We start from the raw sequence: 27,732 nt of genomic DNA on the forward strand, positions 1-27,732 counted from the left end.
AAAGGAAGGACAGATTCAAAGTATTCCTAAAACGTGCAAATGACCTGCTTTAGGCTCAAAGACGCAATGAAAAGATTTCCGTGACTTTGAGAGATGTCTGATGTTTTACTAATGTGTGGGTGAAATGAGGAGACAGACATTGCTGTGGATGTCACAACAGGCATCTGTGAGCAGAACTGCACATCTACACTTGTTCAACATGGAAGGACAAACAGGATCCAAACAACTAGCAAAGAGAACCTCAAACAGTGGATTGAAGTTCAGTCTGTAGAGTTATCACCAGTATTTGGGTACAAGTCAACTGCATTGGCTCAACAGCAAAGGATGTTTTCACTATATTTTGACATTTTATTGGCAAAAAGGTGAGAGGAAATCTCATATTAATCAATACTTAATCATTAGTTCCAGATTTGAAGATGATTATCAAATACAGCAGATGCAGAGTGAAAACAATCAAGAACTACTGAACTCTTATTGCTTGAACACAGTTGGCTTTGTTTTCCTCACGAATTGTAACATATTGTCGTTGTTGTGGGACAGCCAACATTTAGAAAAAAAAAGGTATTTAATCCTTGCTACTTGTAAAGCTGTGATTGTCTAAGGTTATTGATTTACTATAAGGGCAAAAAAGTATACTGTCAGCATCATACTGTACACTGTGTACCTAAAAAGAAAAATAAACAATTACCCAAAGTTTTAGAGAGAGGGACACACTGCTTTGTAATGACAATCTTTGAAATGGGTAACTAATCCAGTGAAGAACGCAAGTTATAGATTAAAACTAATCCTCTCGCTCTCCTCTGTCATCCATTCCACAGGATAATTAACACAAAGCCCCTCCAATAGTCTACCTGTGGCTCTTACCATTCTCCAAAGGACTACACAGGTAGAGTACAGGTAGAGTGGGAGAGTAAAGATGAATGGCCACCAGAGTGCCATTGATTAATGGTGCTGGGGCGGAAGAAAAAGCAGAGCGGGAAGTGAAGATGGTTGTAGAATGTTAAATTGTCTCTTTGCACTCTATAAGCCACTGAAGTGACCAGTTGCCAGAAGAACATTTATACTCAAGCACTTCAGACAAATGGGTCGATGGTGGCCACTGCTGCCTTTATTTTTCTTGGCCTTTGGCAAGAAAAAACGTTTTCTAGGAAAACTTCTGGGAGAAGTTGTCAGCCTGTGTAAAAGCATACTAGATTTATGTGCTTTGTAGAGCCTGGAGTTACTGAGCAGCACTGCCGGTTCAACAGCTACATACAATATGTAACAATTAGAAAACTCTCCCACGTGTTTATTACTGCAACATTTGCTGACTGCTACAGCATTTGCAGAATTCTCCCTAAAGCAAAACAATGTATGGAAAAAAGTATTACTGCTTTTTATCTTTCTGTCAGATAATATATGGTCATCTTTTGTGGGATAATACACTGATTTTTGCTGTGTAACATTCATGAGCTGCTTATGGTATTGGTAAAGGAAATATCTTGAATAAATGCTGACCATCTCTGCTGGAAAGAACACAGATTATCAGATTACCAAGAAAGTAGCATGATTCTCTTAGTGGTATTATTTCTAAAAGACAGACAGAACAATGTGATGGTACTATAGATGATATTCAACCAGGAATCTCCCCTCAGCCAGCACTTGTCACATGCACATAGCATTTTGTTTCTTCAGTCATTAGCCATGCCAGTACCATGGCTTCAAGAATGGCAGTGTTGGTTGGTCTGCCCGCTACTTTGGTCCAGACTGAAATATGTCAAAAACTCTTGAATGGATCACCATAAAATTTTGTACAAACATTCATGGTCCCCAGAAAATGTGTCCTATTGGCGTTGAGTGCACATTAATCTAATGAATGTCCCCTACAGGTAATCACTCAGCTGTACACTATACCTGCTAAACATCTGTGTGTTAGTAATGCTGATGTTACCATTTTGCTCAAAGTACCATTGTAGTACAGCCTTACTGTTTCCCAATTCATTTAGCTCCCTTACTCCCGGACCACTTTTCCTATCCTATGTTCCCGTTACATAATCATCATCATAATCATTCCTCTTTTTCTGAGGTCACTCCCAAACCGGTCATAGCATGCAGATCAAGTACAGAGCATGCATGTTACTGCTGACATGCCCCCTTTCTCCTGCTATCAACATTTAGGTTGTCAGTGATGCAGTGTCCAGGGTAACAGTCTTCAAGTCTTGAGGTTTGTGTCAGTGCCATGATGGTCAGATCTGCTTTAAGTAAACACACTCTAAAGAACTGGGCAGCAAATACTATACTTTCAGAAACAATATGAAGGACTCAATAGGATTGGTGTTTTCAGTCTCATGCATCTTAAAATCAAATCAGTAACAGAAATACACAGACTAACATTTTGCCTTATTACTGCATTTTATTGAAGGCTTTGGAAAAAGCAACAAGGATTATTTCCCATCAAAACAGAACCAAACTTATAACCAAAAAAATATCCCTCTACTGCCTGTTCAGTTCAAAACTTCATAATTGCCGTCATTAACAGAATACGAGTACAGAAATCTTCTACTGTCAAACTAGTTAAGAAATTAACATAATAGTAAGAAAGATCTTTTTAGTTTCAATGATAGGTAAGGCTGAAAGCATAAGGCTGTAATTCTGACTGCTACTCAACTCTATCACAGTGTCAAAGGAGCTAGTGTCAGGATTATCTCCTTCCCAGGGAGGTGACCAACCTAATGAACCACGTTAATCCATAAATTCCAGAAGAATTGATTATAAAGGCAGGGTGTATGCTAACTTTTTTTTTTCTTTTTTTAAACCATCATTTTAGATGCAAAGTAAATCACATTTTTTCTTTATACATGTTTTAAATTACAGCAAACAATTCGTTTTGACCATATTCAGATTCTGCATGAAAAAGATCCACATGTCGCTTGTATAAAGGTATTCTTTCAACTATTAAAGAACTTAAGTGCCAATATGCAGTAATTTATTACCTTTCTTCATAATAAGTTAGCAAAACTTCCAAATAATCAATTGTTCTGAGGAAACCTACGAGGAGAACTGGTTCTTCTGTCAAATCAAAAAATATCAAAGCTTAATTTCTACCACTATAAAGTCATCAAAAATTGGTCAAATCAGAAACAACGGCAGGGCAGCAGTACAGCTACACACAACTTTCTCTAAGAGTGACTCAGAGGAAGTCACAGTGGCTCACAAGGTGACTTTTTAACAGCCACAAGTCAAAAATCATCAAATGTGTGTGGACACAACCTAATAGCATGTTATGTTTGCAGTGAGTTTTTCCGTAAGATAGCACTGAGACATGAAAAATGGCAACAACTCAAGATGAGGGTCTTAATGCAACTACAGCCTAAACTGCACAATCCTGCTGCACTGCTCCAAGGCCTTCTACGACTGTGTTTAAGTATGATGATGTGTGAAGATGTACCATTGAAGAAAAGATGAAAAAATGTGAAACAGTTTTTGGTTATTAAAGTGCTCCGACACACCATCAGTTAGCAGCAGTATGTATATACATAAAAATGTGGTTCAGCACTCTTACAAATCACCATTTAAAAATTATCCATTCTATGGTCAAGAAACATTCCCTCTAACCCAACTCAAAAAGAAAGAAAAACACTCTCGGGTTCTCTCAGTAGTTATTTCAACTTGACCTCTGGTTATGACAAAACTTTTTTGTTTTGTTTTTTTAAAATGGAAGAAAAAGTAACACAACGTAAAAACAAAATAAAAAGTAAAATTTCATCATGCAGAATATCATCCATACTTTACATACATACAAAATTACATTTCTCTTTTTTTTTTTCCTTTTAAGAATAGATTGTGTAAACACTGCTTTAGGTCCTTCAGGTTGGTTTTATCCACGTTTAGATTAGAATCAACTTTGTCATTGTGCAGAGTACAGGTACAAAGCCAATGAAATGCGGTCTGCTACAATCTGTACGTTTTTCCATAGAAAATTGTCCGAGGCTCCTGCTCTGGCACCTGCAGATGATTTTTGCTATATACTCCTCAACCCCCCCAACTTTTATACTATCCCTCCAATTTTCTACCCATTCCACATTAAAACCACAGAAAGAGAAGAAACTAGAAGAAATGAGTTGAGTGGAAGCTCTAGTGTGGTGATGTTTTATGTGGGCGTTTTAAAAATGTGAAGGTACATTGACATTTTTAAGCACTCACATAAACCCCATCTTGATAAAAAGGGATGTAAAGGAATCCAGGTACTAGAGAAAGGGACAAGGGGTGGTAGCTGAGGACAGTCGACAAGGCTAGGTCTGAATATAGATAAGGCATAGCACGGGTAGAGGCTGGGAAGGTTTTGATCCACACGTCGGGCAGATTGTTAGCCTTTCCAGTACATCTTCAAAAAATGGGGGGAGAGGGTAGCATTAGGCAAAGACGCTTGTGTAAGGTAGTGAAGGATTGTAGATGTGATTCAGAGGCCTTGGAGGAACTCCTGGAGCTGCCTGACGAGCTCTGTGTCCACAGTCTCCATCAGGACCCCGAAGCCTTGGTCTCCCATCAGGGCCTGCTGCGCCTTCAGCTTCTCATAGACAAACTGCTGGAGGGAAACGCTGTGCACCGGGTCCTCCAGGGCCAACTGTAGAGGAACAAAGGAAATGGAAAAAATACAGGAAGTCAACTTTGTGAGAAAAAGAACATGGTTTACAAAGATATTAAATTTACTGACAGAAAATGAGCTGCTCATAGTTTCTCATGCACTGTTAGACACTGTTATACAGTATTCAACCACCTTGAAATTTCCTGTCATTGGTGGTATTGCACACGAGTTCCGAATGAAATAAGTCAAGGCTTTTTGTCAACGGTCTAAATAAAATACATTTCACAGAATGTCTTGAATAAATGCTGCAAATCTCATGCAGGCATCATTTCCTTTTCTGTCTCTGCGTCCTCCCCTGAGTAAATGCACAGTGGCTGAATATTTTAGCAGCAAATAAAAGTTTGATTCTTCTTGGATATGTCTGCACTGTTGTAGCAAATCTGGATTTGGGGATTTCCTTCTTTCTCATTCTGCTCAAGCTCACTCACAGTGGAATAGATGGAGGGATTCAAGTGTAGTTTGGCCTTTCACATTATTGTTCTATGGATAGTCAAGGTTTTATTTTGTATGTGGCAGTAGCCTGAATGTGTTCTCTTTACTTCACAGTCTGGATACTACGCCTAGCCTTTCCCAAATCTAACACTTTGCATTACAACTGAAGAGACGGCTCTCAATCTTACACACCTTTTTTCTGTAAACTCTGCCCTCCTGTCAACTGGAGTTTGTTCAACGAGTGATCCCCTTAGGTGATTCTAAACATTCAGCCCAGTTATGTAATGCACAGAATGTTAGGTCAACTAAGATGAGGGAGAGCAGATACTTACATGACTTAAGTTTTTTGGGTAGATTACTTTCTAATGTCATGGTCAATTAATGACTTTCTTTTGAAGAGGGTGTACATGTAACTCAACCTAAACTGACTTCAAAACTGCCATCTTTGGTTTGCTGTGAAGGTAAGGAAGCCCTTTTTGTAGTGTATCTGCTTACCTCATGGTCTAGAAATATGCAAAGCTTTAAGATATATATATATAGATTGTTTGAAATCTACCTTTAATCTGGAGCAAAGCTATATATTGCTTTTCCATGGTGCAGGGTTCTTGGTATATCACAGTAAAAACACTGAATATCGAGATAAACCCAAAGCCCTGTACATTAAGTATATGACAGGAACAAATAGATAAAGCCATGTCCATACAGAGGCACTCTCTGACTATCTGAGCAACAATAAAGACATTTCTTTAACAGTAAAGGCTGTAACCTCCAGTTACCTTCATTTTAAAAATATACTTTATTATATAATTAATATAATATATAATTAATATAATTAGACTGCTTGATAACTAATTATACTGTTAATTCCTGCTAAGGGTGACAATGCAATGTACCTGCAAAAGTAGCTGATTCACTAGTAACATCCTCACACTGCTTTAATAATAATAATAATAATAATAATAATAATAATAATGATGATAATAAATAATAATACATTTTGTTCATAGGTGCCTTTCAAGACACTAAAGGGCCCCTTACAACACACACTAAAAGATAAAATAGCAAGTGCAAGGCATAAAATACAACACAAATGAATAAATACGGTTGTATTGAACGCAAGTGTTGGAGTCAAACAGTATAAGCAAGTTTGAAAAGGTGTGTTTTGAGCTGGTATTTGAAGATAGGACGAGAGTCAATATTATGGATGTCTTGAGGGAGTAAATTCTAGTCGAGGGGCAATACGGCTCAAGACTCTAAACCCCATGGTAGTCCGATGGACAGGAGGTGCAGTGAGATTAATAGAAGAGGAAGATCTAAGAGTATGGGCAGGTGTGCAAATATGGAGTAGATCAGAAAGATACAGAGGTGCTAGGTTCTGAAGTGACTTAAAAGTGAGAAGCAGAATCTTGAAATCAATACGGTGTTTAACAGGGAGCCAGTGCAGTTGCTGGAGGAAAGGAGTAATATGTTCTATTGAAGGGGTTCTGGTAATGATTCTGGCTGCTGCATTCTGAACCAGATGAAGTTTGTGGAGGAGTTTGTGAGGAAGACCAGAGAGGATAGAGTTACAGTAATCAATGCGTGATGTGACTAAAGAGCAGTGGAGAACAGAAGTGCTATGGGTTGTAAGTGACGATAAAAACGATTGATATTGCGTTTATGGAAAAATTCAGCCCTGGTTATGTTAGTTATTGATATGGGCTTCAAGGTGCAAGGTGCTATCAAGGATAACAACCAAACTCTTAACCTGAGGTGAAGGAGGACCTATGACATTGTCAATGACTAGAGAGAAACTGTCAAGTTTGGCATTGGTAGTTTTGGTACCAACGAGGCGAACCTCAGTTTTATCACTGTTGAGTTTGAGAAAGTTAGAGGACAACCAGGATTCAATTTCCAGCAGACAGAATCAGTGAGGTAAGAGGGTGGAAGAGTGAAATTTGGCTTGGTAGACAAGTAGATATGCTTTAGAGTCACTTTTGACAAAAAAGGGAAGGAAAAAACCAACTCAGACACGTTACCATATTTGACGTATACCTCTGACAGAACACCTGCGCTGGAGACAATGACTCAGTACATACAGCCGCTGCCATTCATCTTACACTGAGTGCAACGCTGGGAAAATAATCCTTGACAACAGAGTAAACAAGCAAGAAAAAGTTGGATGTCTGACTAGAACCGACACATTCCTCAGAGCAAGCACACTGTCATTTATTTTCTGTGGAGTTAAGCAAGAGCAGAGGCAACGACAACAGCACAGGGAAGTTTGAAAGCCTGCAAATCAATTAGAGAGGTATAAAAGTTTTGCAAACACCATTCCACAATAAAAACTCTCCTATCTACAATGTGGTCAACTTTTTCAAATAATTTACTGTGTTAAAAAGATAATTACATGATGTTTTTAATAGTATGATGTAAACATTTTTTATGAATTTGAATCTGAATAGATTTGTGTCGGTGTGTGTATTTGTTTGTGTGTTTGTGAACCTCGTTTTATTTCCCCAAAGATTAATTATAGTTATTATGTGATGTTACTTGACTCTCCTCGTCCAAACCATTTCAAAGCAGTTCAGCATACTCAACTACACAAACACATTATCACGTAACACACAAAAACTTGACATTTGGGCAAGATTGTGCACACTTACTCGCACAGGCCTCAGAAGAGCCTGACAAACCACCAGAGACAAAAAAAAAAAAGGAAGAGAAAGGAGAAAGGATAAAATTTTTTTGTGTCCTTTGAGAAGCACAGTATTGTAATGACAACTCTTGGTCTCTAGCCAATCACTGGAAAGAATACTTGTCATGCTAATTAGTTCTTTGTCATTACAGTGCAATCAAACTATTGAAGAGTGGCTGTTGGAGAGTAGCTTAATGGAAAAGCTGTCATCTAACCTGCATAATTACCTTCAGCACAAGAACCTGCCGGAGCTGTGTATATGTGTGTGTGTGTGTATAAGATTGTAGCCTCTATTGCTTTACCTTAACATAGCATAAGCAACTCTAGTGTGTGTGTGTGTGTGTGCTTTGACTCAAATATCAAGGCCTTTGTGAGCATTTTTAATGACTATTATTCTCTTTAATGTGGAAACATAAGAGGATACACGTCTGCATAAATCCCAATGAATATTAGAAGTTAATTCTGGTCCTACAGGATTACAGGCAAATAGAAGTCTGTAGGTAGAGTCTGCAAAATCTGCAACAATGCATCCAATCAAAGGTACTGTGCATTGCATATGGACTGAATGACCTTCTACACAATGCCAGAAGAACAAACTATATAACTAGGAGATTAAAAAAAAAAAAAAAAAAAAAAAAAAAAAAAAAGCGTGTGCATGAATGAGCACCTCTAAGAGTGTTGGAAGAAGTAGTGTAAATTGAACAGGTTAAGATGCAACAGATGAATACACAGTGAAATTGAGGGAAAAAGCGGGATGTAAACAGGGTGTTATGAGTAGACATGAGCTTACAAGTTAAATGTTTTACATAGCCGACAAAAGGGTGCTGAGATAAAGAACAATATGCCGAGGACACCTGCTGTGCTGAGACTAATTAGAACAGATATAAGAGTGAAGCTATCAGTAAGATCAATAAGTATGATGCACCGACATCTCTGGGGAAAAACACAGAGACATAGATGAGAAGAGGAGGAGGAGAAATAAAGGAGATGCGAGGCAAGAAGAAGGCAGAGGAGAAACACGAGAAGGAGAGTTAAGATAGTGGAACACTAACAAAACACAAATGTAACAGGAGAAAGGAGCATTGTCGTTACCAGGAAGAGGCACGATGATGTTGTAGTAGAGAACACCATAAAGAAAGCTAATGACGCAAAGAAGATGACGTGGGACGCAGAGAGAGTGGGCAATCGCAGCTGTACCTCATTGTTCAGGACCACAGAGGAGGAGGACAGAGAGGAGTGGGCAACATGAGAGCAGACAGAGAGAAATGAAGAGAGACATGCACTGACAGGGCCTGTGGAAGCCCTCATCTCTATCGTGATCCCCAGACTAGTGCTGCCCTTTTCCAAAGCAAACAAAGTGAAGAGTTCCAATGGCACCATCAGAGCTGTTCAGAATTGGCCGTTGTCAGGTTTTTTAAGCATCTCCCACTACAGCGCACGCACGCACACACACACACACACACACACACACGCAAAAGCACATGCACGCAGGTGCACCAGCAACTGGTGTTCAATGTTCACAGCTCTAAGTTCTCTGAGTGACAGGCCCACAAGGGCAAACAGGGGTATTCAAAACCAGGCACATGCCACTACTGTTTCTCTGGGATTAATCAGCAGCTTCAAATTCACTGGTAATCAACTTACAGAATTAACACGAATAGGCATATTAAGAATATATTTTTTTTTTAACTTTCTGATCTCTCACACTTTTCTTTTTTTTTTTTTTTTAAATTTCCACTCCTCTCTCCTCCTCACTTCATTCCTCTCACAATCATTCTTTCACCGCAACAGGCTGCTCTATTGAGCAGAAAAGCATGTTTGCATTGTAGCAGAGGACATTAGAGGAAACTCAGTCAGGCAGGCAATTGCTAACTGGAGTTCATGATGCAACAACCTGTACTTTTCCAGCTCTTATCTCATATCCCATGGTGCCTCATGTCTGAGTCCAAACACACAAATACAGTACACGAGTTTGGGAGTGTGAGAGCACATACAATCACTTCAGTGTGATGTAATGAGCTGTGGGAGTGTATGATGTATTGAAGTGTAAACCAAGAACTGTATTGTGTTCAGTGGATTACACTGCAGGCAGATGTTAATTTCATCAGCTAATTTATGACACATCATCTGCAAGCCTCGCCAGCCAGTCGCCTTCAGCATCGCTGACTCGACCTGCAAGCTGCTCTCAAAGGATCATATTGTCCACAAGTGACTCTCTGTACAGGTTTTAATGGTGTGAGGGACAACAAATCCAAGCGTTCGTAAGAAATGCAAGAAGCATTTTTTTTTTGTGGATTTCAATGAAACATCAGCATAATCAGTTTAATCTATCTGAAAGGTGAAAAATACGACTCAAAAAATACTTCCATAATTGATCTGCGCATTTTTGTGATATTCAAATTGCTATTGACTATTACCTTAATGTTAATATTTGAAATGAGTGACCACAGAGAAAGTTAGAGACGACAGAAGGTTGTCTTCATAACTTTGCTGCTATACAGCCCCGACTGTGTCTGTGCAGCTATATAGACACAGCTGGTTACTCAACCTGTTAAACCTTCTTTAAGTCCCCTTCTGCTCTCTGTTCACAATATAGTTGATCTCAATATATTTGTTTCTACTGTCAGACAATGGAATAAGGAAGAAATAGCCCAGCAATATAATTGCGTTTTAAATGTCATCCCCAAGCTGCAGCGCCATGCTGGTAGATACATCAAATCTTTATTTTATTACCGTGGCATCGTCTCACAAAATCAACAGAGAAACAGGCTAATGACAACAGAGTGATCAACAACAAAGTGAGTAAGAAATAAATCTGGTCACAGCTCATAAATGCTATTTATCAACATTTAAACTGAATAGGGAGAAGGCGTCTACATTACGTTTAATATTTTCACAACTTGTGGCACTGTGTTAACCATGTCCAAGCAGTCTTTGACTACATTTTCTGCAACCCTGTGTGTAACATATTGTGACTCTTTCTTTAGGACACTTTCAAGTGCTAATGCTACACTGTTTTATTACTCAAATTTTTTAAAATAAAACAAATAGAAAAACTAAAATAATGGGTTAGGTTGAATAAAGAGCTGCTCTAGAGGAGTGCCTAGTGTTGAAGGACATATGAACATGTTTGATATTACAACTGGAACGAAGAGGCTAGTGTAATGTTACATGAATGAGTGGGAGAAATAATAAAAACAAAGGTGACCAAAAACGGTGTGCAAACAGCAAACTAGTGTGATGTGCTATGAGTGAGAAAAAGCTATTATTCAAGGATCCATTGAAGTGCAGAACCACAGTTAACATTAAGTTCACTCCGTATGATTTACAGTGGCGTGCTGCCCTCGTCTCTTCGTCCAGCAAAATTAAGCAATTTCACCCCGTGTCTGTTTATTTTTCACAAGTATTGTGGAAATTAACAAGGCAAATTCTTTTGATTAATGCTCACTTCTGTTTTTCTGTATCTGCGTAAAACAACTATGCAAGAATTTCTCTTCTCGCAGCATTACGGCAGTTGCCTACTGTAATCATAGCCTTCATGTCTCTGTTGTTAATGTTTACCTTTCTGGCTGTCAAAACAAACAAAACATACAAAAACAAAGCACTGTGCAAGTTGGTGGAAACATAAATTAAGTCATAAATGAAGTGTTCTTAATCATTTCATTTATATACTTATTGTTGTGTTACTTCTTACTAAACCCATTCTATACACATACAAAGCACCAGTCAAATGTTCAGTGGTCAGTGATGTTTCAAAGAGCCAGATTACTGGTGTCCAGGATTTCAGTTAATGTCTTGTAAATGGTGGACTGGTCTCACTCATGCACAAATCAGTTAATCAATAGCCTAATTGAATGACACTGAGACCTATAAAACCTGCTGCTGTCACACATGGATACCATGGTTACCATAGTGTCTTCACAGCCATTTCTCCAGTGTCATTTCACACAGAAGAGATATTGGGTCAGGCTGTGCTTTTCTCCTGCTCCTCTCCTGGGGCAGCAGGTGGATCTTATTATTTTACTTTATATCAGACATCTGTTGAAAGGTTAATGTGGTGCCCAGCAAGGTGTACACGCCTACAACTACACCATCTTTACTTCATACTTTTTTCTAGGTTGAAAGGCAGGTAAGTGCAAGAATAATTTCATACACTGTTTGAGTTTTCCTCACTGCAACACTTTACTGTCATTAAAATGCAGTAGTTGTGTGGTTGCACCTGTTTGTTTAGTATTATTTCCATTTCTGGAGCATACATTGCCATGCCATTGCCAATGATAAATGTTTTACAATTCTGAATTCTCAGAGGCCCTGCCCACCTAAAAAAGTGGGAGGAGAAATGCTGGCAATTACATCATAGCACCTACCACAAATAAGAACGGATGCATAATTTATCCCATTCCTCGGAGGTGCAACACAGATAACAGGGGCGTCAATGATTTCAATCAATAATAGTCTGCACACTCTTCTCTTACATATAACTATATGTCTTCTTAAGAAGCAAGAGTATATATATTTCTACTGTAAATCCTGTTGGCAGCAGGTACTGACACACTTCACCCAGGTGTGGCAAGTTGTCCATGAGGTAAGTAACAGAAGTAACAGTTTTGTTAAAATTTTAAAGTCTGGACTGTCAGGGAGGTGAAACATGAGAGTGATCAGGGCATGTGGATGTGTGAGGAAAAGATAAAGGCAGCAGAAAGACAGGGGGGGAGTGGATGTGCAATGAAAAGAAGAAAGGAGTGTGAAGAACTATAGCTACAAGAATCTTGTAAGTGGAGTGAAAACAAGGGAGAGGGAAATAAAAAAAAAAAAAACCCACCGAGGGATGAATTGAAAGTACAAAAGCAATCTGCATAAAGATAGGGAGCACAGTCAACCAGATATTCTTGTCAAGGCAAAAATGCAGGGATAGGAAAGACAAAACCAATCCAGGATTGAGTAAAAAGAGAAATGGAGTGAGGATGATGAGAGGAAAGGACAGAGGGAGAGTGACATGCCCCCTGCTGCGGCTCACTGATAAAGAAGCAATGGTCTTCATGCCTCAGAGAGAGTAGAAGATAAATGAGAGGCAGAATGGAAAGAGAGAGAGAGAGATGAGATGTTAAGAAAGGGGAAGGGGTTTGGTAGTTGCCTAGTGAGCAGATGAAGAGGGGAAAAAAGCAGCAGAGACAGAATGTAGAAGTAGGCGACATGTGCTGAGAAGAAAAAACTGTGCTTATGACAATGATGGTGATAATAATGATGATGATGCTGTGCGCCCATGGCGATAAAAGTTTTGTGCGCTTTTACCTGAAGTAAATTGCCTATTAAAATAAACACAAGGTAAACTTTATTCATTTGTATTGTCATTACTAAGATTGTCCTGGGGTAGGCAAACATTTTTGGTGCTAGCATTTTTTTCTATGACCAGTGTTGTCATGCACTCAACTGATGTGAGGCTCCACAGCTTCATAACTCCATGCCAGTAATGTGCAATTTACCCTCTACTCACGATTTACTTGCAAGCTAAGTACGTCCCTTTGTCTGTGAAATAAGCCTGTTGGTGCCAACTGGCTGGATAAGAACACAGCCTGGACGCAAACAGGTGATAGTGTGGATCAAGATACTACAAAACAAACAAACCAACAAACAAACAAAAGACAAATACAGTACAAGGTTTGTTGCTCCAAAACACAAAAAAGATGTTATCAAACACATTTCATCAAACATATGGTTTAAAGAATAAGTCCAATGCTAGTCTGTTTTTGTAATTAACAAATCCAACAAAAAGACCAAAAGCAACAATGAGGTGCTGCCAAAGCCTGATACAGCTTATTCTGTGCCAGAGACCTCCATTGTCCAAAAATGATTAAAAACAAGTAATTGTGCCTCCCTGTTGCACTGTGTGACATGTTCCTTTATTCCCGTGAACGTGGGCACCGCTGGTCGTTAATTTTGAGTCGATGCCACATACACCGTCTCAGTAGCGGATCAAATTCGGGGCTGAAAAATGGTCCCCAGCAAATGCACTGTTTACTCCTGTTTGAGTAACAATTCAGTAGGAACCAACGGGCTTGGCGGTGAGTGCCAGAGACAGGCTGAGGAAGTTGGGAAATACTGAGAGGACTGACTAATGCATTGTTGGTTTTGCTCTATTCATGGGATTTGTTGACAGTAGAAATGCAGCATATTGCCAGCCTTGCCAACATTTGAGGTGGAGGAGAACTTTAGAGGCATGACAGTCTTTGATTATACATGTTGAAGAATAAGGGATGCGAGGGATTGTTCGTATGCATGTATGCCAGAATTTATGGAAGCATATGTGAGACTGTAGCCAATGGGTATTACGCATGAGAGTGGAAGTCTCTCTGCATGTGTGTATGTGTTGGCAGAGCTACACTGGCCTGGTGGGAATGGGCCTTCTGAGCATCTGAGTCTGACATTAATCCTATTACCTAAGGCTTCTCCCACTCCAACTCCAACTCACGCTGATATCAGCTATCTACTGGTGTCCCCACATACACTGCCCAGATTGAAGGACACCTACATACTTGTACATACAGACGCATATCTATATCTATTTGCCTTTTCTATTTTCATTGTATTTTAAATATAAAGGAGAGATCACAGAAAAACCAACCAGGTGCAGATGTTCAAACATAACTTCACTTTCACAATGGAAAATTCAGACTCTCAGATGATTAATTATTAGGGCGAATATGTACAAGGATATGTGGCCGATTTGTCAAGGATAATGACAAAACTGGAGTCGCTGGTAGGAACTGTTAGCTAGGAATAGCCTTAGCAATTTGACCCATGTTCATCCGTACGTTTCTGTCGCAGTCCCCTAGGCCTGGCCAAGATAAGCCTAATGACATCACTGGGGTCGTTTCTTTAAACCTGACAAAGCTCTTGCAGTGCAAGACATCACCACAAGTGTTTTCACAGGCTGTGAAAACCATGCCATGTAAACTGAAATTGGTGGAATCTCCCTTTATAATTAATCTAAATTACAATAAGCACCATTACCCTCATGACTGGATTACATGGCTTCTAAATTGCCCCATTTATAACTTAGATTGCCATTTCTCATTCCATGATCATTTAAATTATTGCAATTTAGACTCATTTGGCTGCTCAGACATTTTTAGCAAATTGTGTGGAATGGATTTTTTAAGTGAGAGAAAGAGATATATATGTGTGTTTTAGCTGTACAGTAATGTGTTGATGTAAACCCACTCAGTCAGAATCTCTAATGACTGTGTCTAGGTTCATGGCTCAATGAGCCAGCTCATGAGGACACAAGGAAGACCTTTAAGTGGGAGAGGTGTTGGTAGTGAGTAGTTTTAGAGGCCTTACCCCAACACAAAGTACACACTAAAAACCCCCTAAGAATAGGAGGTAACAACTGCAAAACCACCACTGCTCCAGGGTACATATCGCCACAATTATATATCAACAAAGACGGTGGTCCAGAAAGTTGGACATAAGAAAATGGGAAAATACACATTGTGTAACAAAACTACCTCCATGATCTCACTAAAGTAAAATGTGGCTATGGGACACTTTCAAATCTGGGAGGGCTTTGAGCAGTACTTTAATAATAAAAAAATAAAATAAAAAAAAAAACATTGTTTCACTGCTGAACATTTAAAATGTGTTGCTCCTCTGACCAAAAAGCAGTATCACTGCTGGTGTGGTCAGAAGTGTGCTCTGTTGCGTCTGTAACCACAACCAACACACACTGGAGTACACCCCTTCATCACCGCAGCAAGGTGAGATGTTAAAGCACTTGAGGTCAGCAAAAACAAGATGTCAAGCTGGTGTTAATTTAGTGTTGTTTTTATTGTAGTTTTGTCCTTCCACTCAAATTACACCAGTCTTTTCCACCACTGATCTTTATTAGCACGTCTCTCCAAAGTAAATACATTTGAAAATGCTGGTCATCGAACGTGGATTCCAGTATTGAAGAAAATGTTTGTGTATTACTGCCAACCTTTAACAAACATGGCAGAAATACTTTTGCTTAGCTGCAAAACTGACAAACTATAAACCACAATACGGCTTCTATCAACGACAGTATTTCTGCTGTCAGTTGACAGCACAAGAACAAAATAGTGATTTGAAAGGCCCTGGTTTTTCCAGTTTCTTGCAAATACAGGTTTTGAAGTACCAAAATCATAATTTTTTATACTTATTTAAAAAAAAAAAAGAAAAAAAAGACAAAATACCCTTAAAAAGTCAGAATGCTTTGTTAGTGACAACACCTATAATTTGTGATTAGCTATGCTGAAACATGGAAGAGGCAATCACACAGTTGGAGGCAACAGAGCAAAGCTTTACCCTGATAAGACGAAGCAGAAAAACCACCCATGTTTGTCAAAACACCCAATCTTCCCAAACATGCTCTTCACCAGATGATAGCAGCAATACAAAGCAAAGAGTAGAGATTTGACAACATTTCCTTTGTTCGAAAGCACACTTTTCCAAGACATTGAAAATGCTAGTGCGGATGTAGAGTATTTCAATGTATATCAATTTCAAATTTATTCACATTAGTGTTGACATGGTCTAAATAAAACAACTTGCACGGACCAGATAGAAGAGAAACCAAACAGAGTGAGACAGAACAGTTAGCCGAGAGCTCAAGGTCATGTACATTCATCGTTATTTTCAGGGACAAAGGCTGATCAACCATAGAGAAAAAAGACTGCAACATTAAATAGCCATCGGGAAAGATATAGGAATTCAAAACAAGTTTAGGACAGGAGAGGTCGGTGCAACAGTCAGAGAAACAAGAGCAAGAACCGGAAGAGAGAGAGACCCCCACAACCCCCAAACACACACCTCACTCTCCTTATCTTAGGTTTCATTAATTCATGGTCTCTCGACTTAGAGGGGGGATTAAAACTTGATTGCAGTAATTTCCTCACCAAATGAGGCAGCACAAATTGTAATACCCTAATTAGTATTATACTAGAAGGCGTAAATGTTAGAACCCTCTAGTAGTGTGTCATAAGGCTGAATGCTACCAACCAGATATCTTTAAGTGTAGCAGTGAGTATTCTGAGTATTGGTGTTGTGATGGACAGTAGAAAAAAAAAAAGAGGAAGCTGCATTTTTGATACAAAGTCAAGTGAATGTTTATTACCCTTTGACTGTTTAAATGGTTTTTCAGTGCACCTACTGGTCAAAAGCTGCCAGTTAGAGGCGTTCCCCATCTGACATCAGCTGTGTTTACAAGCAGTGACTGCCCGGGCGTATTTTCCAAACTTACCACTTTCCTTTAGAGCCTCTCCTTTCTGCCTCACAACAACACAGAATAACTCTGAGTTTTTACTCAAGTTGACGGTTAACATTTCTTTGCCTCAGTTTGCAGTGTCTGGAGCAGATGTCCTTACGTTTCTTTCTGTACACATCTTTCCATTAACAATTCAATTTCTTTTCGGTGTAAAACACAACTGAACAGCTGATTTCATCACATTGGCTTCAGTGACCAGGGCCTGTAGTTAGCTTAAGTTTCTGGAGAGTGTTGGTCCAAAAGCACAATGTATTTGTGCTGAAATGTATTAGATAAACTATTAAACTGTTTTTTTTTCACATTTAGTGCCTTAAAAGGAATGCATAAAAAAACTTTCATCGAGGCAGATATTGTCAACTGCACCAAATCGCATCAATACTGTAAATAATAAAATATGAGTCTGGGGAGATGCCTATGTTTATGGGGGATTGTAAATTAATATGTGCACCAGTGTGACAACATAGAGTAAAGTAAATGTGCCGAGTCTTCAGCTCCATGATCTTCAAAAGTGTTTTTCTTTAAATAATTATATAATGATTGCATGCAGGACATGAAGTTAGCTTCTTTATTTTTGTTCCCTTCAAATCTACACAAATGCCATTAAAATTAGTTTAAGGACAAAGCTTACAGAGTAAGAACCTGAAGGATAGTCATGACTGTCTAATAAACAAAGGGCTATAAATCATTCTGGCATCAATCACTTGGCTGAGAGATTGGCTGTGACTCTTGCAACTGAGGCTTTGAGCGACAAGCTGGGTCAAACAGTGAAATGCAACATCCTGTCTGAAATCTGCTGTGCCATCTGCCAGGCGCTCAAGGACCAATTTCTGCTTTTGTAAGATGGGACTCAGGGGTGGAAGAATGCAGTCAGCGATTTGTGCAGTTTGGAACTTTTGAAAAACATAATAGTTATAACGAGGGAATGCAGAGGAAAAAAGGGAGCGCTCAGACAGAGGAAGAGCATCATAACTCAATTCTTTGTATGTTATTGTGATATAAACTTGAAATCAAGATTTATTATTAATGACATCAACAGATGTCTGCAACATAATTGACATTTGTAATACTGTGACAACTATATTGGTGCTAAATTGATTCACTTCAATTTATAACTTGGGATTTTGAGCTTTGCAAATATATACAATATACAAATCAAGCTAAATTTCATGTGTTAGATATTCATTTATTTTGACACAGGCCAAGACAAGTGCAAAGCGGTAGGTCTTGGGCGGGGAGACTGTGTGGGCATCTCCAAGGGCACCTGCTATTTTGGTTCATGTTGGTGCAGCAGCAAAAATTGGAAAAAAAAAAAAAAAAAAAAAAGGCTGGCTGAGGAAAAAACATAATTTGGCGGGTGTGCTGATTAATGAATTCACAGTCACATCACTGGTCTCATTGCTCTGAAACAGCTGTGCCAATCCCAGTGACGCATGACAACAACAGCTCAACAAATGGCAAGAGGCTTCTCCAGAAAAATCATATTGTTGCCTGGATGGTGCTGAGCGGCATTATATGAACACATAGCACCTAACTAATTTAAAATGTTGATCAAGCCAATTATGTGACCACATCAATCCGACACTATTTGGGTTTTATTTCTATTCTAGCTTAAGTCATAAACACACATGATAATTTTCACCGTAATAGATTTCAAGAATAAAAGATGAAATGCTACATTTGCTAAAAAGTTGAGAATACGGAAACGACGCACAGGACTGATTAGCAGCTCTCAGAATAGAATACTGCGTCATAATGGACCAGTCTGATGTATGCAGTATTGTATGGGCTTACTTTGTAGCAGCCTGGTGTCATTCAATAAATGGCACCGGGCTGTGATTTGAGGCACGTGTTTTAATAAAGGTGAACACAGTAGACAGCCACACACGATGACACTGCGCTCTGACGTGGCACTTCTTAAATCAGAGGGTGCAGATTTATCAGCATATCCGTTCTGCTGCCTTAAATGGCTGCAGGGATTTTGAACTGAAGGAGAAGCTTTTCAAGCAGTATGAAGAAGCTGTGGACAACAGACACTGTAAGAATCAGTCATGCTCATTTACAGATAGATGGAGATTTACAGACATTCCTTCTTTCAGATGATTGGTTAAAATGGTTCATTTACCTATTCCATATTATTTTGTAATTGGTCGCTTGGTCACAAGAGAAAAAAAAAAAACACTTGTTGACACTCAGTCATGCAGTGTGTTACGGACAGACATTGTTTACATGGCTGGTCTGTGTGGTTATTAGATAATAATGTAACTGAGCGTCTTGGGTTTGCCTAACTAATATTGTTAAGCGAACAATATTGAGACTAATATTGAGTAATAAAATAATCAACGGGACATAAAGACATAGTATGATGAAGAGCAGCAACACCCTCTTTATTTTGACTAACACACTTCAATTACAAATGAGGTCAAGATGGTGATGTCTCAAGGCACTAAATTCTCATGGACAGAAGAATGAATCATTTCATGAATTTTGATGACAAGACGACTTTGACATCCAATCTCAAAGGTATCCTGTGGAGTTTGTGACCACTAGTAGCACCTTGGAGCAGTGTTTAACGAGTTTTCTCTGTGATATACACAGAAAATTCCTGCAAAACATGCATGACATGATAAACATCCCTTCGGCCAGTTTCACACTATTCCACTGATCGACAGTTGGCCAAAATTGTTGCAATGAGCTGACAAAGGCACTCAAATGCATTCAACATGTTTTTTAGATGTAAACGATACAGTGCATACCATACATTATGTAAACATGACTTTCATTTGTTTACAGGTCTCCAACAGTGGGTTGGAAAATGGTTGCAATGCGTTTTCCTCACAGTAACACCAGTAGGATTTGCTCTATCTGATTTGAAAAGTTTTTACAAAACTAAACTGTGACAACAAATAAATAAGAAAACATATTTATGTTTTTTTTTTTAGGTCAAATAATTTTTCTTATTGTTTACACAGAGAGAGATAAATTAATTATTGCAGAAAAAAAGAAAAGAAATAAGATCAGAGTTCTCTTCCTTTGACAATACCACTGAGATATCTGCTTTCTTATTCTGCCAGCTCATTTCAAGAGAGAATCTTATTGTATCTGTCAATTATAAATAAATTTAACAGCTTAGTCATTAGTTAGAGGCACAAAAAGAAAATCTCTCCACAAGTAACTCTTTTGGTAAAACTGTTCTCCAAGAAGTATAAAATTCCATGAGCCAGGTCTGATAAAATGCTAGTGCAGAAGCTGTAAGCTTTTTGAGGTCCCGTTCAGGTCAGAGATACACTGGATTGACGATTCCACAATGCTGGTGAACTAACACTTCACGTCAGACAGAGAATATTTGCAAGTCTCATATGCTGGCACGAAACTGGCCAAATCATGACACAGACAGAAATATCCTGAACAAATAAGTGTAGCTGCTTTTATGCATGAGATTTTGAAGAGGAAACAATATTAAAAAAGATCAAACGGAGGATGTTGTTGCTTTGACATTTCCACTGTGCAGCATCCTTTGTTCAGTGAGGGCTGGTAGATTATAAGAATACACCTCTGATCTATTTTACCTCCACAAAAAACTAATAAATAAATAAATAAATAAATAAAAAAGAAATTTAGCGATTTATCAAGTTAGTCTAAATTATTTTAATGATTTATTATCATGCCTTTGCTTGGTAGTTTTGATCTTTGTGACACAATTGCTTGCAGTGCAGTTCTGTACTTTTGAAAAAAGTAAAAGTTTGAAAACGTCGGACACTCAACCAGAGAATGCTGTACTGTCAGAAGTGCGACAAGTAATTTTCAAAAGTTGAGCCAAAAGTTTTGGGCGCCTGCAAACTATCTAGTGGGAATTTGCTATATTGTGCTGGACACCTCATTCTCTGCGGACTTTCTGGTTTAACAGCATCTGTTGTGCAGCTGCCAGCCTTACACTTGCAGCTCATTATCCCTTATCAGACAATACTGTTCAACTGCCAGCAATATGCCAATGATTGTTGTACTGTAGATTAACATTTGCTCTGTCAATTCAGGTTAATGCTTTATTACTTTATTTACGCTTTATTATTATATTAATAAATCCACCTGTCACAAGCAGAGACCAATGAGTCTGGCATTTTTTCACTTGTCTGACAAGCCCTGAATCTGAGTGAACAGGACTAAGGGTGAGAATAAATAGGAAGCAGCGTGAAATCAGACTAATTTTTCAGCTCTCCCAGCAAACAATCAAAATCACAGATTGGTTGTAATGAGCCACATGCAGAATGAATGAGCTTCACACTGGTAATCATGATGTATTAGGATCAATTTAACAACTGTAAATTGTCAGACCAAAGATCGATTATCCTCATTACTTGAATAAGACTAATTAACTCCCAATAAATCCAAAGAGCTGACAGTTGAAAATATTAAACACACTTTTGGCTGCGTCATCATGTGATCCACTCAGACGCGACATTAACACAATGACAGGCGTAATGACTGCAGATGTAAGTGGACAAAATGATTCTAGCATTCTCTGTGATGCATGCTCTACGTTTCAATATCTGGCTGCTCTTTATAACAGCAGGTTCCAGTCTTGTTAATATGCCACCATGGAACAGTTTAATCAGTATGGCAACACTAATGATAGATGATTAGGAATACTCTAACAGTCATCTCAGAATCCTTAAAGGCCCTGAACATCCTCACAGATGTTGTAATTTATTCTGGCTGATTAGACTCCTGTTTAGGCTGAAAATGGGCCAAACTATGTTGGAATCACATGAGGTAACCAGACTCCATGAACATATAAGAATGATATTTCCCACCCTAAAGCCAGGCAGACACTGTACAGATTAAAAACTATTTTAACCCTGACTGATTTTAGAATCGGACAGAATTTCAATTAGTTGTTGTTTGAAGTGCAGATTGAGGGGGGTCATGACCCCCAATTAATTACCCAATAAATCAATGATATGGCTCTCAGACAAGTGGTTTGATTTCTAGCATGTCAGAGATTTTGGTTGGCTGTCTTGTAGTTTGTTTTAATGTTATTAGAGTAGTATTTTTGTAGTCTTGACTGAGACTGCTGCCATAAAACCACATTGTCTGACACTCAATATTTTTTTTTCATTCTTACTTTCTGTTCATAAACGAATGAATGTAAAACTGACGCTACATTTCTCCCTTTTTGTCAACACTGAAAATGCGGTCATCTTGTCTAAATGAATTTTATTGGAATTGTCAGTGGACAACACTGACGGTGGGTTTAGTGTTTACGTTCACTGTGAGCATCCACGATGTTGCTGGTCAACTGATCTGTACAGTGTGAGTATAAAGTTGCGGGTTCTGGACGTGCAGGTTGATTAAAACATGTAGTCTGAGCTAACACACCTTCCAAGATTGATCAAAAGGACAGTGCCTGTCCAGCTTAACAGGTGCAACAGAGATGATGAGTGAGCCTGAGCCTGAGAGGTGTAATCAGCCAAATTAATTAAAATCACCTGTGCAGGTTTACCACATGTGCACATGGCGTTTAATGAAGCCTTGTCATGGCAGACATTTTGACATGAAAAGTATTTAAGAACATTAATATTGGCTGCTTTCTACTCCAGAGAGGTCCATTTTGTTGCATGGAGATGCATGCTGGCTTGCAAGTTACCAGGACGCTTAATAAAACTGAGTCATCATTAATGTTATTAATAACACAGGTGCTTTTCCAAATCAAAATGTCTGCGGTGAAAAAAAAGTTCCATTTCACTGTGAAATGGTTGAAAAAACACTGCAACTAAATTACGAGAATAAGCATTGTACTGCTGTGTATGGTCTCTGGGTTACCTTGCTCACTATTGCCGTTATCCCACGGACACTCAGTTGAGGAGAGCTTGCTCTAGGCATTGCTATATTTTTTTTAGGTTTAATAAGACTGGCCTTATTGTAGCCTACATCGAGGGACATTCAGTGCCTTAGAAACGCTCCTGTACCCTTCACCTGAATGGAACTTGCTGCACATCGCCAGTAAAGTTGCCACACTCACGTTTGGATTTTTCCTTTCTTTTTATTATGTGGATGCTGTAATTTCCTTCCATAAAATTCATTCAACAGTTGTTATGACCCTCCAGATACAGTTATGTTTAAACACACAATATGTAATTTTCTGCCACTTGGGGTCTCTCAATAAAAACAATAACAAAAGACTGAGTTTTGTAACATTGTGAAGGAGTGTGGAATCAACTCAATATATATAACAGGCCGAGTCATTTTTAGACATTTTCATGCGGAAAAGTCACATACTATAGATTTAAATCTAACATACATTTAACCCTGTAATCACTTGCGATACCTGGAGATTACCTGACCCACCTGGTCTGTCCAACCAGTAAATAGAGTCAACACTCAGACCATCACTCAGTTTATATTTCATATTTGTATTAAATTTTCATTATGCTTGCCTTTAGAACTTGTGTCTTTAAATGATGGTTGAACATCTGCAGTGGTTCACTTTAAAAAATAAAATAAAATCCAGCCATATATACAGAGTACAGTGCCTACACTGTATATAACCCCATTTCTTTTGGATGGATTAAAATGTAACTCTACTAAAAGCCATTTATAAAGCTACACTGAGCCTGTTCTGGTATAACCTCAATAAGCGACATACCGGCTAGAGTCCCTTCAAAGTCTGTCCATGTAATAAACTGCGTTACTGAGTAACCCTGGAAGCAAGTTTTCCCTCTGTACTTAACTTTTGGTTAATTTAAGAAGTGGTAAACTGCAACATATTTGCAATACTGTACCGCCATACTCTAAGAGCCTACAACTCCCAGTACTCTCAGGGACAAATGGCTGTAAAGCTGAGAAGCGACAGAGATGGAAACTAATTTTGATATCTCTGTGTGCCTTAGGCAGCACAGAGAAGAATCTTTATATCTTGTGCTGCAAAATAACACTGTCACTGAGGTCTGTTATTCAACAAAACCAAATTATGCTGACACTGATGGTCTGCTTGATTCTAGGAGCAATAATAAAGCAAGAATGGTAAGTCTTCATTACTAATGCTTTGTGTGGCCCACAGTGAATTGATAACACTAACACTGAAACTCATTTCCTATAAATATATACCTCAGAGGACCTCTGGAGTCAGTTTGATTGTTCATTAAAAATGAAATAATGAAAAGCTGTTGAATGACAAAAACAATTTCATGATTAATCTGTAATTCATCAAAGCTTTAAAAACATTTTTGGTTCACTCTGAGCAATAGGAGCTACTCAGTAATAGTGTAAGTGGTATCATTTTCTATCATTTCCTTTATTAAACATCAAAGCATGCGCATTTAATGGGATTGCCATTTAAGGAAACTAAATCACTCTTATTGCTAATCTAAACAAAATAATGAAAATGAAAGGACAATTTCATGACTAGAAAAATGTTTTCCATTCACCCTGAGCAATAACAGCCACGGGGCAGCAAGGTAATAGGTATAATTCCTTATCTTCCTCTTCTCAAATTTCAAAACATGCACATTTAATGGGATGCCCTTTCAAAGCCATTAAATCATCAAAAGTTTTACTGGAGGAGGTCTTCTAATTGGAATTTTAACTGAAGTCCCATATGGATTACAGGGCCAGGTGGCTGACAAAATATTTGTCACACTGCATATTCCACACAGGAGCTGAGTTTTCCTATGATTTTGGCAATTCTGATCCTAATGATCAAAACCTGGTTCAAATTCTTCTTAGTTTTGTAGGAAAAGAAAGGAAATTGCAATAAAAGCATGTTCTTGCACATTTTATAGATTTAGGCTGCCAAAAACAACAAAAGGTCTACCGGATCTCAAACTTTCTTTTAGCACACTTTCTTCGAAAGTGATGTGCAGACAATTATTTGACCCAGTCTCTCTCTCCACAAAACCCCCACTCCCTTCAATAACACTGTCTAAGGAGTTTTTGTCTGAGATGCAGAAAACTACTTTTGCTGTAGGAATCACCACATGTACACTTTTGTTTTTATTAAAATCAAAATAGGCATGATCACCTTTAATGACTTCTATTATTATTATAATATTTCACTACTTTCTCATCTATCAGGCTGGCCAACTTGCCTTTATATCGGTGCTTTCCCAACTCCTGTGTAATGTCTTGTAACGGTCTCACATTTATTGGCCTAAATATTTTTGACATGGCAGGAACAGAATGAGAACCATCAAGCCTTTTCAAGATGGAATAAGCTACAACATCCCCATTCTTCAGTCAGTTAAGGTCATGATAAAAGCTGATGAGGACTGCTCTGTAGCTTGTACATGTGAGTAACGGTGATGTAACAGTGTGTGTGCGTGTGTGTGTGTGTTGAAATGAATGGGAAAGAGGTCTCAGACTTTTTGTACCGAACTGTACCACTCTGTATTAGAAATAGTACCAGGGTTGTTTATGTATATAGTTATGCAAACATCCACATACCATTCATTCATTCATTCTCTTTCTTTCTAGTTTCTCACAAAGGACTTCCCAATACAAAAAGTTCACACCAAAGTCTGTTGATTATCTTAGGTAAGTGGGACATTGCATTTGGTTTGACATGCTTTTTTTTTTTAGGTTTTTTGAAAATGCAAATTTTCACTGCTTTGTGCAGCATAAACAATTCAAAATTTGAAGGCCAATACCTCAATGCTTTACAAAAACAAAAGAAAATAAAATAAAAAACACAACATGAAACCATTTGCAAGGCTGCAGAGGATACCACTGAAGTTGTGACGGACACTGCTGGATTGTTTGTTTCGGATCTCCCCATTCAATCAGTTGAGACCTGGCTTCACATGAAAGTAGCATGATGCAGTACAATAGTTTGCATTTTGTTACATGATTCAATACATGATATCACATCTGGCCTGTATCAGTATTCAATGACCAGGTTTAGCAACCTGACCCTTTATTATATCTCAGTTTTTCTCGCACTGTTGTGTTTAACAAGATATCTTTTTATCTTTTTCTCTCTATTTGTCTAAGCAGTCATTGGAAAACTACTCACACAAATACAGCACCATAACCTGTGTGTGTGTTGTGCATGTACAGCAGTATGCAGTAAAAGAAAAGAAGAATAAGCTCAAGTGGGTGTGTGCCACCAAGGCACAACAGACATGTCATTAGTACCCAGTGGAGAAAAGTCTTTGATGTCACCTATCCTTCCTCTTGTTTGATGGTGCTGACCTTGTAGATGAAGCACAAGAATCAAATGATGCATTACGTACCAAGACCCAAGCACAGCATCAGTTAGCCTAGTCTAGTTGCCTGGAACACTCAGATCAAAGTGAGGAGCCTTACAAATCCCAGACAAGATAGAGTGAAACAGTCAAGAGCTTGCAAAACACAAATGCCCCTTCCCACCCACGCATCACACACACACACACACACACACACACACACACACACACACACACACACACACACACACACACACACACACACGCACACTCGCACACAGAAAAACAAAGCAAGTCATATTTAGTGACAAATGAGAAGATGGCAGCAAGTGGTGAGGCAACGTCTGAATGAAATGATAGATGGAGAGGACCACTGAGCTGTGCAGGACATCTTAATAAGAATCAAACTTAATTATTTAAATTACATTTTCTATTTTATTTATTCTTTTTTTTTTATTATTCTTTTTTCTCTTTTTTTTGAATTTTCATTAATTCTAGGATTATCAAATATCAAATTCATGTGTTTGTGTGTATGTGCAGTGGAAGACAAGGTCCTGCTATTCAAAACTGACGATATCATTCATCCAACATACATGTGTACAATGTGTTTGTGTAAAATGTCTGCAATCAGTGTAATTACCATAACGTCATCATGGTTAAGAAGAAAAAGCAGTGTCCTTACTTCAATGGACAAAGTCAACAGCGGTGCTTACTCACAAATGCACGCACACATATCACATATCTGACTGTGTGTGTGTTTGTGTGTAGTGTCAGAGGACTCAGATCACACTGATGCCACAGGAACTCAATAGGCTTTCACAGTTATCTTAAAATTATAGATTCTTATAGGGCAAATGATATTAAAATCCTATATTAAACTTTTGGGTTAATCCCACAGAAAAACACTGCTCCTGAAGTGTCTTAAATGCCATGTGTGTATCACTATGTAACACTTTCGCATAATGCTCGCCTAACAGCTAGTTTACCATGCCCTCGAAAGTTGTTAAAGTGGAGGCCGGGATGAGTTTGGTTAGTTTTATCCTGTCACCATGTCGTGAAGACGCCGGTTTTTTTCAATGCGAACACAAATTCCCTTTGTATAAAAATAACAGACGGTGCAGGTTTACTATAAAGTCATTTGGTGACAGGAAATACCAGAGCTTTTGCTAGGTTAAACTTTATTCTTCTGACAGTTGGCATTTTAGCTCCTTTCCCCCATGTACACGTATCAATAGAGGCATATGTAGAAAACTTTTTTACATACGGATTGTGACTGAAAAACTAAATCCACCTTCATATCACACAATAACACAATAAGCAGGTATTGGGAGTAATACTTAGTGAACAGCGACGTCCTGCTGCAATCTGTTGCTGCGGACATTCATGCTGTCCGCTCTCATGTTCCCAGATCAGATTCGGGCTCACACATGTACGGATGGATTTGAAAAGTTACTATTTACAATCAACTATGTTATGCTACTTTTTTTTAGTTAATAGTTACTAAGTTTCACAGTTTTCTTTCAGTACCTCCACACCGGTA

The 27,732-nt window shown here is 38.5% G+C and overlaps 1 protein-coding gene across 1 annotated transcript in view; it reads right to left on the reverse strand.

Moving 5' to 3' along the window:
• Positions 1–2,372: 2,372 nt before the first annotated feature.
• The window catches only part of ipo11 (importin 11), a 116,487-nt gene continuing 91,127 nt past the window's right edge, over positions 2,373–27,732 (reverse strand). The window contains exon 30 of the mRNA XM_022764793.1: positions 2,373–4,603. Within this exon, the coding sequence (XP_022620514.1) occupies positions 4,439–4,603 (165 nt within the window). The 3' untranslated portion in view covers positions 2,373–4,438. The remainder of the gene's footprint in view (positions 4,604–27,732) is intronic.

This window comes from Seriola dumerili, unplaced genomic scaffold (assembly GCF_002260705.1).
Source record: "Seriola dumerili isolate Sdu_G_001 unplaced genomic scaffold, Sdu_1.0 BDQW01000581.1, whole genome shotgun sequence".
Lineage (NCBI taxonomy): Eukaryota > Metazoa > Chordata > Actinopteri > Carangiformes > Carangidae > Seriola > Seriola dumerili.